Below are 15,052 nucleotides of genomic sequence, written 5' to 3'. Positions count from 1 at the left end.
GAAATAAAAAGGAAGATATAATATAAAATGTAATACATTATATAATCGAAAACAAAAATGGGAAAAACAAGATTAAAACGTTTTTTTAAAAAGGAAGAAAAATAGCTTAGATTACCTTGTGATTTAAAGTGAAGTACACATGAAAAGTACAGAATTTTACATCTGTTGTTAAAAAAAAGAAAAAGGAACTATAACAGTAAACCTACAAGATGACGGAGTATAATATAAATGCATCATTTTTAATGTTTATACAAATAGACTCATTAATTTTTTCAAAATAAAAAGTTATAGTGATGGTTAACAGTTTAAAAAACAAAATTCAGCAACCTGTTGCTATGAAAGACAAGTTTACTGGAGGACAAACCAGTCTGCCATGACTGAGCATACAAGAAAAGCAGGACTGCCCAGTTACAGCAGAAGATAAAGTTGATGTCAGAGCAGAAGCCAAAGAGAAACTGGCATAGTTCACAATTTGTCATGCAGGAGGAACATGGCAAACACGTTGGTGGAATTAGTTGATGGGTAGATGATTGTCATAGAAAAGCTGGCAGAAATGTTACAGAAGTAAAATTAGAATTGTACTTAAGTGTCACAGTATATGTAAAAGAACACCGGAGACAAGAAATCTGGGTACTGAGACTTGGTTTTGCCGCATGGTCTTAAACTCTCTGCGGTGGATACACTGGATTAAATGACCTTAAGTTTTTCCCAGGGATGGGTGTGTGTGTGTGTGTGTGTGTGTGTGTGAAGATTTTATTTATTCGGAAAGAGCAAGCCGGGGGAGGGACATAGGGAGAGGGAGAGAGAGAATCCCACCACCCCAAGATCATGACCTGAGCCGAAATCAAGAGACACCCAACCAACTGAGCCACCCAGGTGCCCCTAGTTTTTTCCCAGTTTTAAGTTCAATAAGGGTTCAGCATTTTACTGTCAGATTATAAGAATAAAGCAGGTAATGAATTAACAAATTATAGAGCTGAACATAGCAAGAAAGGTAAAAATAAATGAGAAAGAGCAAATAATGGTAATTAAGGAAATTTCACCTATTTTCTCCTTTAAAAATGGATGTGAAAAGATTTTGAAAACAAGTTTGGACTGGAGTCTGAGGGAGTACAATAAATACCCCCTTTTTCTTATGTTCTGAACATTGAGAAATAAAGGAATTGCATGAGGATCCTAAAAATCAACTTTGTTAGCAATAAAGGCCTAGCTGGAGGCTGTGTGTTTGTGTGCAAACTAAATGGGTTTGCTAACTGAACTCCAGAATTAGATCACCACCCACCCTGCCCTAGGCAGCAGCAGCCAGGGTGGCATGGAGTAAATACAGAGGTTGGAGTTCTTTGTGAAAACCCCAGGGTAGAGGTGAGTTGAGCACTCCCCATTTATTCTTCTCAAATTTACTGTTCAGATGAGTCATCCTTCCTTTCCTGGGATAAAGTGATTAACAGAGAAATATTTGGGAGAAAACTCTTCTCATAGAAGGCAGAGAAGGGGAGAAAGGTGTTTCCCTCTAATTGTAAGTGCTGTATATACATTACAGGGGGAAAAAAAAACCCCGTAAGCATAAAGAAGAAAATGCATGGAGTCAATGTTTTGACAGAAAATGGAATCATACATACATATGGTATGAGAATTTTTCAAAACTAGCCAGATACAGGTAAACAGAACTCAGGTGAGTTCTGGACCTCCCATAACATGAGTATGGTAGACCTGTCTTAAAGCTGCCCAGCTCAGGAGATTTTTGTCCTCCCTGGAAGTTCTCCCAGTTTCATGGCTGGACCTGTCTTTCCTGATAGCAAGGGCATCTCTACACCCTGACTCCCTCTCAGGCCATCACTGGCTGGTCCAGGGATGCACACCTGACCCATACTGCACTGGTCAGATATTTTTCTCCCAAGAATTTGGAATCTTGAGTTGAAAGAGATTGGGGCCCACTGTAGCCCAGTCATATTAAATCCATGAGCTACAGTTGAGGTCTCCAGAGCTGCTTGGGTTCCAGTTCCTCTTGAGATTTGCTAAACTTTTTTGTAAGAGTGTTTTGATTGCCACAGTAGAGTTGCTTTGTCTATATGTCTTACAACACCTAAGAGAGTCCCAACTCAGTAAAGGTTTGTCCTGCATCTGCCCTGGCTTTTGTATATCCCCCCAGGCTAACCACTCTATAAATACAAATTGACAGTTTTATAGTACATATTGATATTAAAATATCTTCATGAGAAATTAAACCAAAAGCTTATTAAGTTAGAAGGAAATTGTTATCTTAGTGTCCTTTTGCTGCATAATAAAGATATCACGAACTTAGCAGTTTGTTTTTAAAATAACATTCATTTATTAACTCATGGTTATGTGTCAGAAGCTGGGCTTGGCTTGGTTATCCACATAGGGCCTCACAAGACTGAAATTAATGTGTCATTCAAGCTGGCTCTTAACCTGTGGGCTCTAGGGAAGAATCTGCTTCTAAGCTTATTCAGCTTGTTGACAGAATCCAAGTCTTGTGCTTGCAGGTCTGAGGTCCCCCGTTCCTTACTAGTTGTCAGCTGGAGGTCACTTCCTGCTCTGCTTTTATAGGGCTCACCTTGTTGGATCAGGTCTACCCATATAATCTCCATACCTTAAAGTCAGTTGATTTGGGACTTTAATTACTTTTGTAAAATCCCTACACTGCAGTACCTAGATTAGTGTTTGGATAACCAAGGAACAGGAATCACAGGGAATCATCTTTAGAATTTGCTTACCACAGTTGATAAAAAGAAGGAACCTAAGTGAAATAAAGACACCATCTCAAAATAATTGAGTACTTTGTTCACTCTGCAAATTGTACTCTATAAGAATTACAACATTTCCAACTTGCATATTTAGCTGAAAAGAATTTCAGTGCAATAGTGTTGTTACTGCCAATGCAATGAAACGGACTGAAATTATGTAACAAGATTTGAGATTCCTGTTTAGACTTCAATTATTAAGTTAGTGAAGGTACCTGAAATACAGGGATCTCGTTGGATTTTTTTAAATATAACTTTTAATAATATTTCTTATTATTGCCTTTTTGGGGACCACCATAGTTTTTCAGTTTTATCCTAAAACTATCACCAGTCTATTATGCAACTGCTTTATTGCCTCTTGCAGTATTGGTTTGTTTGTTTTTATCTAATCCATCTCTTCCTTGTTGCACCATTCACAGAATATGGGCAGATGGGCTTTCTGTGATACTTTTTTTTCTTTTTTTAGATTTAATTTTTTATTTGACAGAGAGAGATAGCAAGAGCAGGAACACAAGCAAGAGGGAGTGGGAGAGAAAGAAGCAGGCTTCCCACCAAGCAGGGAGCCAGATGTGGGGCTCGATCCCAGGACCTTGGGACCATGACCTGAGTTGAAGGCAGACGCCTAACGACTGAGCCACCCAGGTGCCCCTCTGTGATACTTTTTTCCTACCCTGTCTTGTGACATAACCTAAAGGATTATTTTGACACCACACTTAGAAAAAATAAGACCAGGCTCATTCATGATGATATTGTACTTGCGTATTTTTTTTTTTACTTTGTTATTTACCTTGGCATATTATTCTAACTTCAGTTAAGATTACTTTCCTATGTCCATTACTATCTTAATACTATTTTTTATTCTAGTGTTGGTCTGCACCTCTGCTCTTTTATTGTTCTATACTAGTTCAAAGTGCTTTCTGATACTCTTATTTTTAAATCCAAACTTATTTGTCATAAATTGTCACATATATCTGACTGCTTTATTATTCCCCCAAACATTTGTATAGTGAAATACATATTTTAAAAAATAAATTACTTTCTATTTCTTCTTTCCATATCAGAACATTGGATTTTTGAAAAATTTTTGTTTAGGTAGATTCTGTCACCTGTGAATTTCATTTGAGGATAGAAGAGGCATTATAAAATATATATGATTAAAAGGGGGAGATTGGGCCTACTAGGACTAAGACCTGTTATTCTGTCACAAAAAGAAAAAATGATAGCCATCAAACACTATACAGTTGACCCTTACATAACACAGAGGTTGGGGCACCAACCTCCCGTGCAGTTGAAAATCCACATATAACTTTTCACTCCCTAAAAACTTAACTCTTAATAGCCTACTGTTGACCAGAAGCTTTACCAATAGCATGAACAGTTTGATAAACACATATTTTGTGTGTTACATCTCTTCTTTGATGTATTTTTACAATAAAGTAAGCTAGAGAAAAGGAAATTTTATTAAGAAAATTAAAAGGAAAAGAAAAATGCAGTTACTGTACAGTATACTAGTAGAGTGAGGCACCACACATCACCTCGTCCTTACCCAAAGTTAGTGAAGCTGGTTCTGGGAGTGACACCCGCTCCGTGCTCCTCTTCCCAGGAATGTAGGAAACCTCATTCCAGGCACGGTTCAGGGGAAGTCGAAGAACCGGTGAAAGCAGAGCTTCTCGATAGGTCACTTGCTTCACCTGACCCCCTTTACATGGTTCTAATACAGTTTCTGCTTGTGGGAAATGCTAGGAAGCTTTGAAAGGCCAGTTCCCCTTGAGAATTAGTTCCCAACCTCAGAGAATTTTCAGCACCTTGGACAGCGCCCCTTCCCCCTGTTCGGCTCTGCAGGCTAGATTTCTGCTTGGTGCTACCCTGTCCCGAGTTCCTGGAACCCTTACTACGGGAAGGCAGGTTATCATTCCGTGATCCTTGAACAACACTGGCCAGTAACTGGCCCTGCCACTTTGTTAGGAATCCCTCCCCAGGGCCAATTCCTTTGCACCTCTCAGCTGAAGACCTCAGTGAACTGAGCTTCCCCCAGGTGGGTGGTATGGTGATGAATGCCAGGAACAGGCAGGAGCCATGCTGTCCCAGCCTTCTCCACATCTTTCCTCCAACTTCCCTTCCCTTCTAGTCATTTGGCAACCTCTGTCTTACTTGTTAATCAAAATATGAAATATGTATTTGGGGCGCCTATGTGGTAAAGCATCCAGCTCTTGGTTTCAGCTCAGGTTGTGATCTCCGGGGTCATGAGATCGAGCCCTGTATTGGGCTCCATGCTCAGAACGGAGTCTGCTTAAGACCCTCTCTCCCTCTCTCTCTGCGCCCCACCCCGTGTTCTCTCTCTAAATTTGAAGAAATACGTATTTGTTGAAAAAAAAAAACTGAGTGTAAGTGGACCCGTGCAGTTCATGCCATTGTTGTGTAAGGATCAACCATATATCCTTTTCTATAATGTCCCATTGTTAATCAGCCTCCTGAGTGGACATCTTACCACATACATGGATAGGTTTTCTATCTATGTACTGTTATCTGTCTTATCTCAGCATGCTCTTTATTCATGTCTTTTGTTCCTCATTTAAATCTACAAACATCTTTTATTTTCCTCAGCTTTACAGCAGGAGGTCCAGATTATCTTGTAAGATTCACACAGTTGAGATTCTTAGCGGCGTTTTCTTTTGAAAAAGATAAGATTTGCAGTATAATAATTCTTTTCTTATCAGTTATCAACAAATTTGTGAAGGTTGATTTTTTTTAAGATTTTATTTATTTATTTGACAGAGACACAATGAGAGAGGGAACATAATCAGGGGGAGGGACAGAGGGAGAATCAGGCTCAGGGAGCCTGATGCGGGGCTCGATCCCAGGATCTTGGGATCATGACCTGAGCTGAAGGCAGACGCTTAACGACTGAGCCACCCAGGCGTTGATTTTTTTAACCCAAGCTTCTTTCACTCCCCCTCTCCCCAAAATTTAGAGAATTAATAATTTTTGAGGACATAGTCTTATCAGGAATATTTTAGATGAGCCAAGTCTTGTCAAGTTATGGTTTCAGCAGATATCTTATAACTAATAAACAATGAAATAATATGATAAAATCAATAGAGTAGAAATAGAGCCTCGATTCTGGACATCACTTACTACCTTTTTCCAAACCATGAGCAAAGAATATCTTTTCACTTATTTGTGTCTTTTTTAATTTCTTTCATGAATGTCTTATAGTTTTCAGTGTACAGGTCCTTCACCTTGGTTAAGTTTATTCCTTCATATTTTATTCTTTTTGGTGCATTTGTAAATTAGATTATTTTCGTAATTTCTCTTTCTGATGTTTCATCATTAATGTATAGAACACCACAGTTTTCTCTATATTGGCTTTGTATCCTGCAACTTTACTGAATCCATTTATTTATTAGTTCTAACATTTTTTGGTGGAATCTTTAGGATTTTCTATATATAGTATCATATCATCTGCAGATAGTGACAATTTTACTTCCTTACCAATTTGAGGCCTTTCATTTCTTTCTCTTGCCTAATTATAGTGGCTAGGATTTTCTTTTTTTTTTTTTTTTAAGATTTTATTTATTTATTTGTCAGGAGAGAGAACGCACAAGCAGAGGGAGAAGCAGGCTCATCGGTGAGCAAGGAGCCCCATGCCGGACCCGATCCCAGGACGCTGGGATCATGGCCTGAGCCGAAGGCAGACACTTAACTGACTGAGCCACCCAAGCGTCCCGCTGTGGCTAGGATTTTCAATACTCAGATGAATAAAATTGGCAAGCGTACACGTTCTTGTGTTTTCCTGAATGCTTTTCACTGCTGAGTATAATGTTAGCTGTAGAATTGTCATTTAGGGCCTTTATTATGTTGAGATATATTTCCTCTGTACCTACGTTGTTGAGAGTTTTTATCATAAATGGATGTTGTTTTGTTGAATGCTTTTTCTGCATCTACTGAGATGATCACGTGATTTTTATCTTTCATTCTGTTGATGTAATGTATCATACTGATTTGCAGATGTTGAACCATCCTTGCATCCCTGAAATAAATCCCGCTGGATTGTGGGGTATGATCCTTTTAATGTATTGGATTTAGTTTGCTAAAACTTGTTGAGGATTTTACATTTATGTTTATCAAAGATACTGGCCTGCAATTTCTTTTTTTGTGGTGTCCTTGTCTAGTTTAGTATAGATGATGCTGGCCTCATAAAATATGTTTGGAAGCTTTCCTTTCTCTTCTATTTTCCGGAAGAGTTTGAAAAGGATGGGTATTAAATCTGAAGGTTTGGTAGAATTTGCCAGTGAAGCCATCTGGTCCTGGACTTTTGTTTGTTGGGAGGTTTTTGATTTTGTTTCAGTGTCCTTACTAGTTATCAATCTATTCACATTTTCGGCTTCTTCATGATTCATTCTTGGAAGATTATATGTTTCTAGGGATTTATTCATTTCTTTTAGGTTGTTAAGCTTGGTGGCATATAATTGTTCATAGTAGTCTCTTATGATTCCCTTTATTTCTGTGGTATCAGTTGTAATTTCTCTTTCATTTCTGATTTTATGTCTTTGAATCCTCTCTTCTGTTTTACTTGGCTGGTTTAGCTAAGGGTTTGTTGATTTTCTGTTTTCAGAGAACCAGCTCTTACTGTCATTGAATTGTGCTTTAAATCTCTATTTCAGGGACACCTGGGTGGCTCAGTCAGTTAAGTGTCTGACTTTGGCTCAGGTCATGAGATCAGGCCTCCCATCAGGCTCCCCTGCTCAGTGGGCAGTCTGCTTGTCCCTCTGCCCCTCTCCCCGCTTTTTCTCTTGCTCCCTTTCTCTCTCTCAGATGAATAAATCTTTTTTTTTTTAAATCTCTTTCATTTATTTCTTTTCTGATCTTTATTATTTTCTTTGTTCTACTAATTTTGGCGTTTGTTCTTCTTTTTCTAGTTCCTTTGGGTGCAAAGTTAGATTGTTTACTTGAGATTTTTTTTTTGGTTCTTGAGGTAGGCCTGTATTGCTATTATCTTCCCTCTTAGAACCACTTTTGCTACATCCCATAGATTTTGGTATGTCAGATTTTTGTGTCCATTTGTCTCTAGGTATTTTTTTATTTCTCCTTTGGTTTCTTCAATGAACCGTTAATTGCTCAGTAGCATGTTGTTTAGTCTCCATGTTTTTGTGGGTTTTCCTGTGTTTTTTTTTTGTAATTAATTTCTAGTTTCATACCATTGTGGTCAGAAAAGATGCTTAATATGATTTCACTCTTTTTTAATTTATTGAGATTGCTTTGTGGCCCAACATGTAGTCTGTCCTAGAGAATGTTCCATGTGCAGTTGAGAAGAATGTGTATTCTGCCACTTTTGGGTGGAATGTTCTATATATATCTATTAAGTCCATCAGGTCTAATGTGTCATTTAAGGCCATGGTTTCCTTATTGATTTTTTTGTCTGGATGATCTATCTCTTGATGAAAGTAGGGTATTAAAGTCTCCTACTGTTATGGTATTGCTTTCAACTACTCCCTTTAGGTCTGTTAATAATTGCTTTGTATATTTTGGTGCGTCTGTGTTGGGTGCATATATATTTATAAATGTAGTATCTTCTTGCTGGATTGACCCCTATATCATTATATAATGCCCTTCTTTGTCCTTTATTATAGTCTTTGTTTTATTTATTTTTATTTTTTTATTTTTTTAAAGTAGGCTCTATGCCTAGGGTGGAGCCCAGCATAGGGCTTGAACGCATGACCATGAGATTAAGACCTGAGCTGAGATCAAGAGTCAGACACCTAACCAACTGAGCCACCTGGAAGCCCCTCTTATAATCTTTGTTTTAAAGTCTATTTTATCTGATAGAAGTATAGTTACTCCAGCTTTCTTTTCATTTTCATTTGCATGGAATATCTTTTTCTAACCCTTCTCTTTCACTCTGTGTGTGTCTTTACATCTGAGTCTTATAGGCAGCATATAGATGGGTCTCATTTTTTTATCCATTCAGCCACTCTGTGTCTTTTGATTGGTGAATTTAGTCCACTTACATTTAAAGTAATTTTTAATAAGCATATACTTACTGCCATTGTGTTAATTGTTTTCTGGCTATTTTTGTAGTTCCTCTCTGTTCCTTTCTTTTTCTCTTCCCTTGTGGTTTGCTGGCTTTCTTTAGTGTTATGTTTAATTCCTTTCTCATTTTCTTTTGTGTATTTACTGTAAGTTTTTTCCTTGTGGTTACTGTGAGGGTCACACAAAATATTTTATGCAAATAGTCTGTTTTAACTTGATAGCAACTTAAACGCAATTCAGAGCTTTACCTTTTTACTTTTCCCCCCACATTTTTTATTTTTGATGATTCCTTTTTATATCTTTTTATTTTATGCTTCCCTTAACTAATTATTATAATTTCAGTTTACTACTTTTGTCTTTTAAACTTCATGCTTGCTTTGTAAGTGATTGATCACTACCTTTGTTATATAGTTACCTTTTCCAGTGAGGTTTTTACTTTCCTATGTTTTCTTACTACTTAGCTTAAAGAAGTCCCTTTAACATTTATTGTAGGCCTGGGTTAGTTGTGATGAATACCCTTTAGCTTTTGCTTACATGGAAAACTCTCAATCTCTTCTTAAGTTCTGAGTGATAACTTTGCTAGGCAGAGAATTTGGGTTGGAAGTTTTTTCCTTTCAGCACTTTGTATATGTCATGCCACTGTCTTCTGGCATGCAAAGTTTCTACTGAAAAATCTGCTTATATAGCCTTCTAGCATTTCCCTTGAACATAACAAGTTGTTTTTCTCTTGTTGCTTTTAGGATTCTCTTAATCCTAAACTCTTACCATTTTAATTACGATGTATCATGGTTTGGATCTCTTTGGGCTCATCTTATATGGAACTCTGGGCTTCCTGGACCTGGATGTTCAGTTCCTTCCCCAGATTAGGGAAGTTTTCAGCTACTGTTCAAATAATTTTTCTTGCCCTTTGTCTCTCTCTTCTTTTGAGAGCCCTACAATGTGAATGTTATCCCCCTTGATTTGTCTTTAGGGTCCCTTAAGGTATATCTTCACTTTTCTTAATTTTTTCCTTTTTTTAAAAAACCACATTTGTAAAGGTGCTGTGTCAACTGGGAAAAGTGTTAATTATTACAAGATATTTTGGAAGTAGCCAGATAAAGTGCCAGAACATAGAGACATATCTGCTAATTTTTTTTCCTGAATTCACATTCTCAGAACTATTTCTAAAATTAGAATTCCAATTAATTTCTTATCTTCTCTCTTTTCAAAAGACTGTTTGTTTTCGGGTTATATCCTTCCTAATTTTTTGTTTCTTGGAAGAAGTGATGTGGGGGTGCCTGCGTGGCTCAGTCGGTTAAGCATCTGACTCTTGATTTAGGCCCAGGTCATGATCTCAGGGTCATGGGATCGAGCCCTGTGTTGGGCTCCACACTCAGCAGGGAGTCTGCGTGTGATTCTCTGTCTCCCTCTCCATCTGCCTCTCCTTCCCTGTCTCCCCCTCTTTCTCTCTCAAGGTAAATAAATCTTTTTAAAAAATTGATTATGGTAGTATTTGGTATTTAGTTAAAAACAGGCACTTGACAAACAAGTATATCAACTCCCTACCCTTTTAAAATTGTGGATATTTTCTTAGCCCTTGAGATTAAGTTGTCTGGGAACCAATGCACTGTTAATTCCCTGATTCAACTTGGAGTTTGGGGAATTTTTTTCCCCTTCTACTGTCTACTCCCATTACCAAGTCCCACCAGTTCTGTATCTGAGTGATACTCAGCTACAATTCTTTCTTTCCTGTGTTCTCAGGTCTCATAATGTGCAGGCCATTATCACACCACACTTAACTGCTGGAGCTCCTTTGCTATTCTTCCTGCCCTTGATTCCTATGTGCCTCAAACCTTCCACAGCTTCATAACATTCATCAGTTACATCACCTTTTTTCTTTTAATTTTTACTATTGAAGTATAGTTGATATACAGTGTCTTATTAATTTCAGGTACATAACATAGTTATTCGATAATTCTGTATATTATGCAGTGTTTACCTCAGTGAGTCCGGTTACCATCTGTCACCATACAACTTTTTTTTTTTTTTTTTTTTTTGGCCAACTAGGGAGATGCCTTTGGGCTTCAGTTTCTTTCTTTTAATGTGTAAAGTAGCTTTATTTAAGTATTATTAACATATAGTATTATGTTAATTTCAAGTGTACAATATGATGTTTCAACAATTCTGTTCATTCATTCTTACCATTTTAATTATGATGTATCATGGTGTGGATCTCTTTGGGTTCATCTTACATGAAACTCTGGGCTTCCTGGACCTGGATGTTCAGTTCCTTCCCCAGATTAGGGAAGTTTTTCAGCTATTCTGAAATCATAATTATACTCTCAATCCCCTTCACTTGTTATACTCATTCCCCTACTGCCTCCCCTCTGGCAGCCACCCGTTCTGTATAGTTAAGAGTCTGTTTTTTTATTTTTGTCTCTTTTTTTCTTTGTTTGTTTTGTTTCTTAAATTCCATGTATGAGTAAAATCATGGTATTTGTCTTTCTCTGACTGACTTATTTTGCTTAGCATGATACTCTCTGGATCCATCAGTGTTGTTGCAAATGGCAAGATGTCATTCTTTTTTATGGCTGGGTAATATTCCACTATGTATATATAACATATCTTCTGTATCCATTCATCAGTCATGGATACTTAGGTTGCTTCCATATCTTGGCTATTATAAATAGTGCTGCAATAAACACAGAGGGTGTATATATGTTCTCCAATTAGTGTTTTTGTATTCTTTGGGTAAATACCCAGCAGTGGAATTACTGGATCGTATGGTAGTTCTTTTTTTAACTTTTTGAGGAACCTCCATACTATGTTCCACAGTGGCTGCACCAACAGCTAGCATTCACACCAACAGTGTACAAGGGTTCTTTTTTCTCGACATCCTTGTCAACACTTGTTATTTTTTATCCTTTTGATTGTAGCCATTCTGACAGGTGTGAGGTGATATCTCACAGGTTTTGATTTGCATGTCCCTGATGATTAGTGATGTTGAACATCTTTTTATGTGTCTGTTGGCCATCTGTATGTCTTCTCTGGAAAAATGTCTATTCCTGTCCTCTGCCCATTTTTTAATTGGATTATTTGGTTTTTTGGTGTTAAGATGTATAAGGTCTTTATATCTTTTGGGTATTAACCCCTTATTGGATACATCATTTGCAAATATCTTCTTCTGTTCAGTGGGTTGGTTTTTTGTTTTGTTGATGGTTTCCTTTGCTGGGCAAAAGTTTTTTATTTTGGTGTATTGCCAATAGTTTTAATTTTGGTTTTGTTTCCCCTGCCAAAGAAGACACGTCTAGAAAAATGCTTCTGCCACAGATGTCAAAGAGATTACTGCCTGTGTTTTCTTCTAGTTTTATGGCTTCAGGTCTCACATTTAGGTCTTTAACCCATTTTGAGTTTAATTTTGTATATGGTGTAAGAAAGTGGTCTGGTTTCGTTGTTTGTGTGTAGCTGTCCAGTTTTCCCAGCACCATCTTTGAAGAGACCTTTTCCCATTGTGTCTTCCTGCTTTGTCATCAATCGCACCGTACCACGTGATTACGGTGTCACTGACGGTACTCCCTGTGCTGTCCTTTTCACCCTCATGACTTGATTTATTTTATAACTGGACGTTTGACCTTCTTCATCCCCTTTATCTGTTTCATTCATCTTAATTTTTTATTTTTATTTTGTGGTTCTGTCTGGGCAAGTTCCATTGCTTTCTCTTCCAGCTTGCTGATGCATTCTTCTACTTCATCCAGTCGGCTGTGAACCCTTCCAGTGTATTTTTCAAATTTCTGTTCAATACTTTCTTATATTTTCTATATCTTTGCTTAAGTTCTCATTGTGTTCAACCAGTTTTCTCCTGAGTTCACTGAGCATCTGTATGATAATTTCTTTGAACTTTTTATCAGGTTGGTTGCTCATCTGTGTTTCATTTAGTTCTTTTTCTGAGATTTTGTCATGTTCATTTCTTTGGAACATATTACTCTGCCTCCTCATTTTGCCTAATTCTTTGTGTTTGTTTCTATGTATGAGGTCAGTCAGCCATCTCTCCCAGTCTTGAATGAGCGACCTTACATAGGAGATGGTACTATTTGGCCCAGAAATACAGTCTCCCAATCACCAAAACCAGGAGCTCAAGGGGTGTCCCCCTTGTGGGCTGTGTGTGCCCTCCTGTTGTGGCAGGGCCTGGGACTGTGGTTGGTGGTCTACGCTGACACTTGGTTGGGCTGCAGGCTATGTCCACATCTTCTGCAGGGTGTCTCTGGGCAGGGTGCTCTGCAGGGTGTTCCCACTGTTAATAGAATGTTACAGGAATTCCAAAATAATGCCCACCAGCATCCACATTAGTAAGGTAGACTTGAATCACAAAAATTGCTCCCACTGGTGTCAGTTTCCACAGAGAGTCCCTGCTGTTTCCTGCCTCTTTGGGCAGATGCTCTTAAGGTTAGCAAATGATTCTCCTTTATCTGTGGTGTACTATTCAAGTTGGTGTTTTGCACTGGTATCTGGGTTGAGCGAGTCTGTGTGTGGGCCCTTTAAGAGCAGGTTTTCTGTTCCCTGCAGCTTTATAGTCTTCCTCAAGGTGATCCCTATTGATTTTTCAGAGCCTAGTGTTTTGGGGGCTTGTCTCTTCTGTGCAGGATCTAAAGATTTGGGTGCCAGGTATAGAACTCAGGTACCTTTGATCCTCTGGGAAAAGTCCACACTTTTGATGTCCCTCCCAATTGTGAACCACCATGGCTGGGGTTTGTTTTATTCCCTAGCAAGTCTGTGTTTCTGCTGCTATCCTTTTATTCTTGGTTGTGAAGGCTCTGTTCATTGAACTTTCAGGTACCTTTCAGAAAGAATTATTCCACAGCTAGTTGTAGTTTGTTGTGTCTAGAGGAGGTGAGTTCAGGATCTTGTTACACTGCCATCTTGAACCCAGCTCCTTAGATTACATCTTTACTGCAACCACCACCAGGGTTAAAGCAATGCCATATACAGGATGAATTAGAAGACAATTTAGAATAACCTAATTGGCCACTTGGATGGCCACTGAGATGGAAAGGAGATAGCAGTCTCACCCAAGGCACTGGAAATAAGAACAGGGAAGACCGATGCCAGAAGTATTGGCAGGACTTGGAAACCAGTAGGACTTGTAGGTAAGGGGAAGGAAAGAACAGCTGAACTTGGGAGACTGGAAGGTTGATGATAAGAGGCATAGCAGGTATGAGGGAAGGAAAGGGGGAGTTTCTTGAAGAGGCATGCCATGTTTGAGCTGCTGCTGGTACACCTAGATAGAGATGTCCAAAGGCAGTTTGCAATGTGGGCCTGAAGCATGAAGAGATCTAGGGTCACAGATTGGACTGGGAACATGCCTGTAATGAGGTCACCAAATGAGATAAGATGAAGTCTCACGGTGGAGCTTTGTAGGTTGAATGAATGTCTGCATTGAAGGGCCTGCCGAGCAAGAAGAGCCAACAAAGGCTCTTCTGACCCTGTGTTCTATAGTCTGTGACAGTTTTGTTCTATAGAATATGGGACACGGGAGATGGACACCTACTGCTCTTACAAGTTTATGTGTTATAAAAGAGACATCTGGTAGATTACTGGGTAAGGTTTATTCCTTAGGAAATCTTCCACAGATACACAAACTAAAAAGGAACAAACAAACAAAAATAAATAAGAATGTACATTTTGTTAAATAACCAAGTTTAAAAATGGAATGTGTGTTACGGGAACTATATATTATTATTGATCTTTACTAATTCTTTTTTCCCCCTTTTTTCTCTAGGTTTTACATTGTGCAGTAGGTAAGTATGGAATTTCCCCCTACTATGTACAGTGGGTTCTGCTTTTTTTAAAAATCATAAATAATAGGTCAACTTGATTATGACTGAATATTGAAAAAATGAAGCTGTTTAATCGTTGTATATAAAATTACTTACATTGGCATGGCTTTTGGTTTCTTAAATGACGGGTACTACTTAGATGTTATCACTGAACAATTTATTAAATGTCACAGCTGTTTCACTCTGTCATTTAAAAAGGCCCCTCTCACCTTGTTATAAGGGTGACAGAAGCACTAGTATATTCATTAAAATGTGACTTGGGGTCCTGATTCTGGTCTTTGTATAAAGCTCTCTCTGTGATCACTTGAATATTACATGCTCTTTCCTTGTGTTTAAAATGGAGTACTACATATATTGCCTATCTCCCAGATGAATACTGAATGAAGGTAAGAGGGATTGAAAAAAATCTAAGTATAAAGAGTTATGTAAATGTAAGGGATTTCTACT

General features: G+C 38.1%; 1 protein-coding gene across 3 annotated transcripts in view; it reads left to right on the top strand.

Annotated features, from left to right (window-relative positions):
* The window catches only part of HACD2 (3-hydroxyacyl-CoA dehydratase 2), a 113,830-nt gene that overhangs the window by 11,155 nt on the left and 87,623 nt on the right, over positions 1-15,052 (top strand). For all 3 annotated transcript variants that reach the window (XR_012378774.1, XM_025875364.2, XM_025875373.2), the window contains exon 3: positions 14,548-14,566. Coding sequence is in view for 2 of the 3 variants with exons in the window: in XM_025875364.2 (XP_025731149.1) it covers positions 14,548-14,566 (19 nt within the window). In the remaining variant the exon portion in view is untranslated. The remainder of the gene's footprint in view (positions 1-14,547; positions 14,567-15,052) is intronic.

Source organism: Callorhinus ursinus, unplaced genomic scaffold (genome assembly GCF_003265705.2).
Source record: "Callorhinus ursinus isolate GAN/ISIS: 27379988/994484 unplaced genomic scaffold, GSC_fseal_2.0 scaffold1, whole genome shotgun sequence".
Taxonomy (NCBI): Eukaryota; Metazoa; Chordata; class Mammalia; order Carnivora; family Otariidae; genus Callorhinus; species Callorhinus ursinus.
The sequence above is the reverse complement of the archived record's forward strand: the minus strand, read 5'-3'. Positions and strand labels throughout refer to the sequence as shown.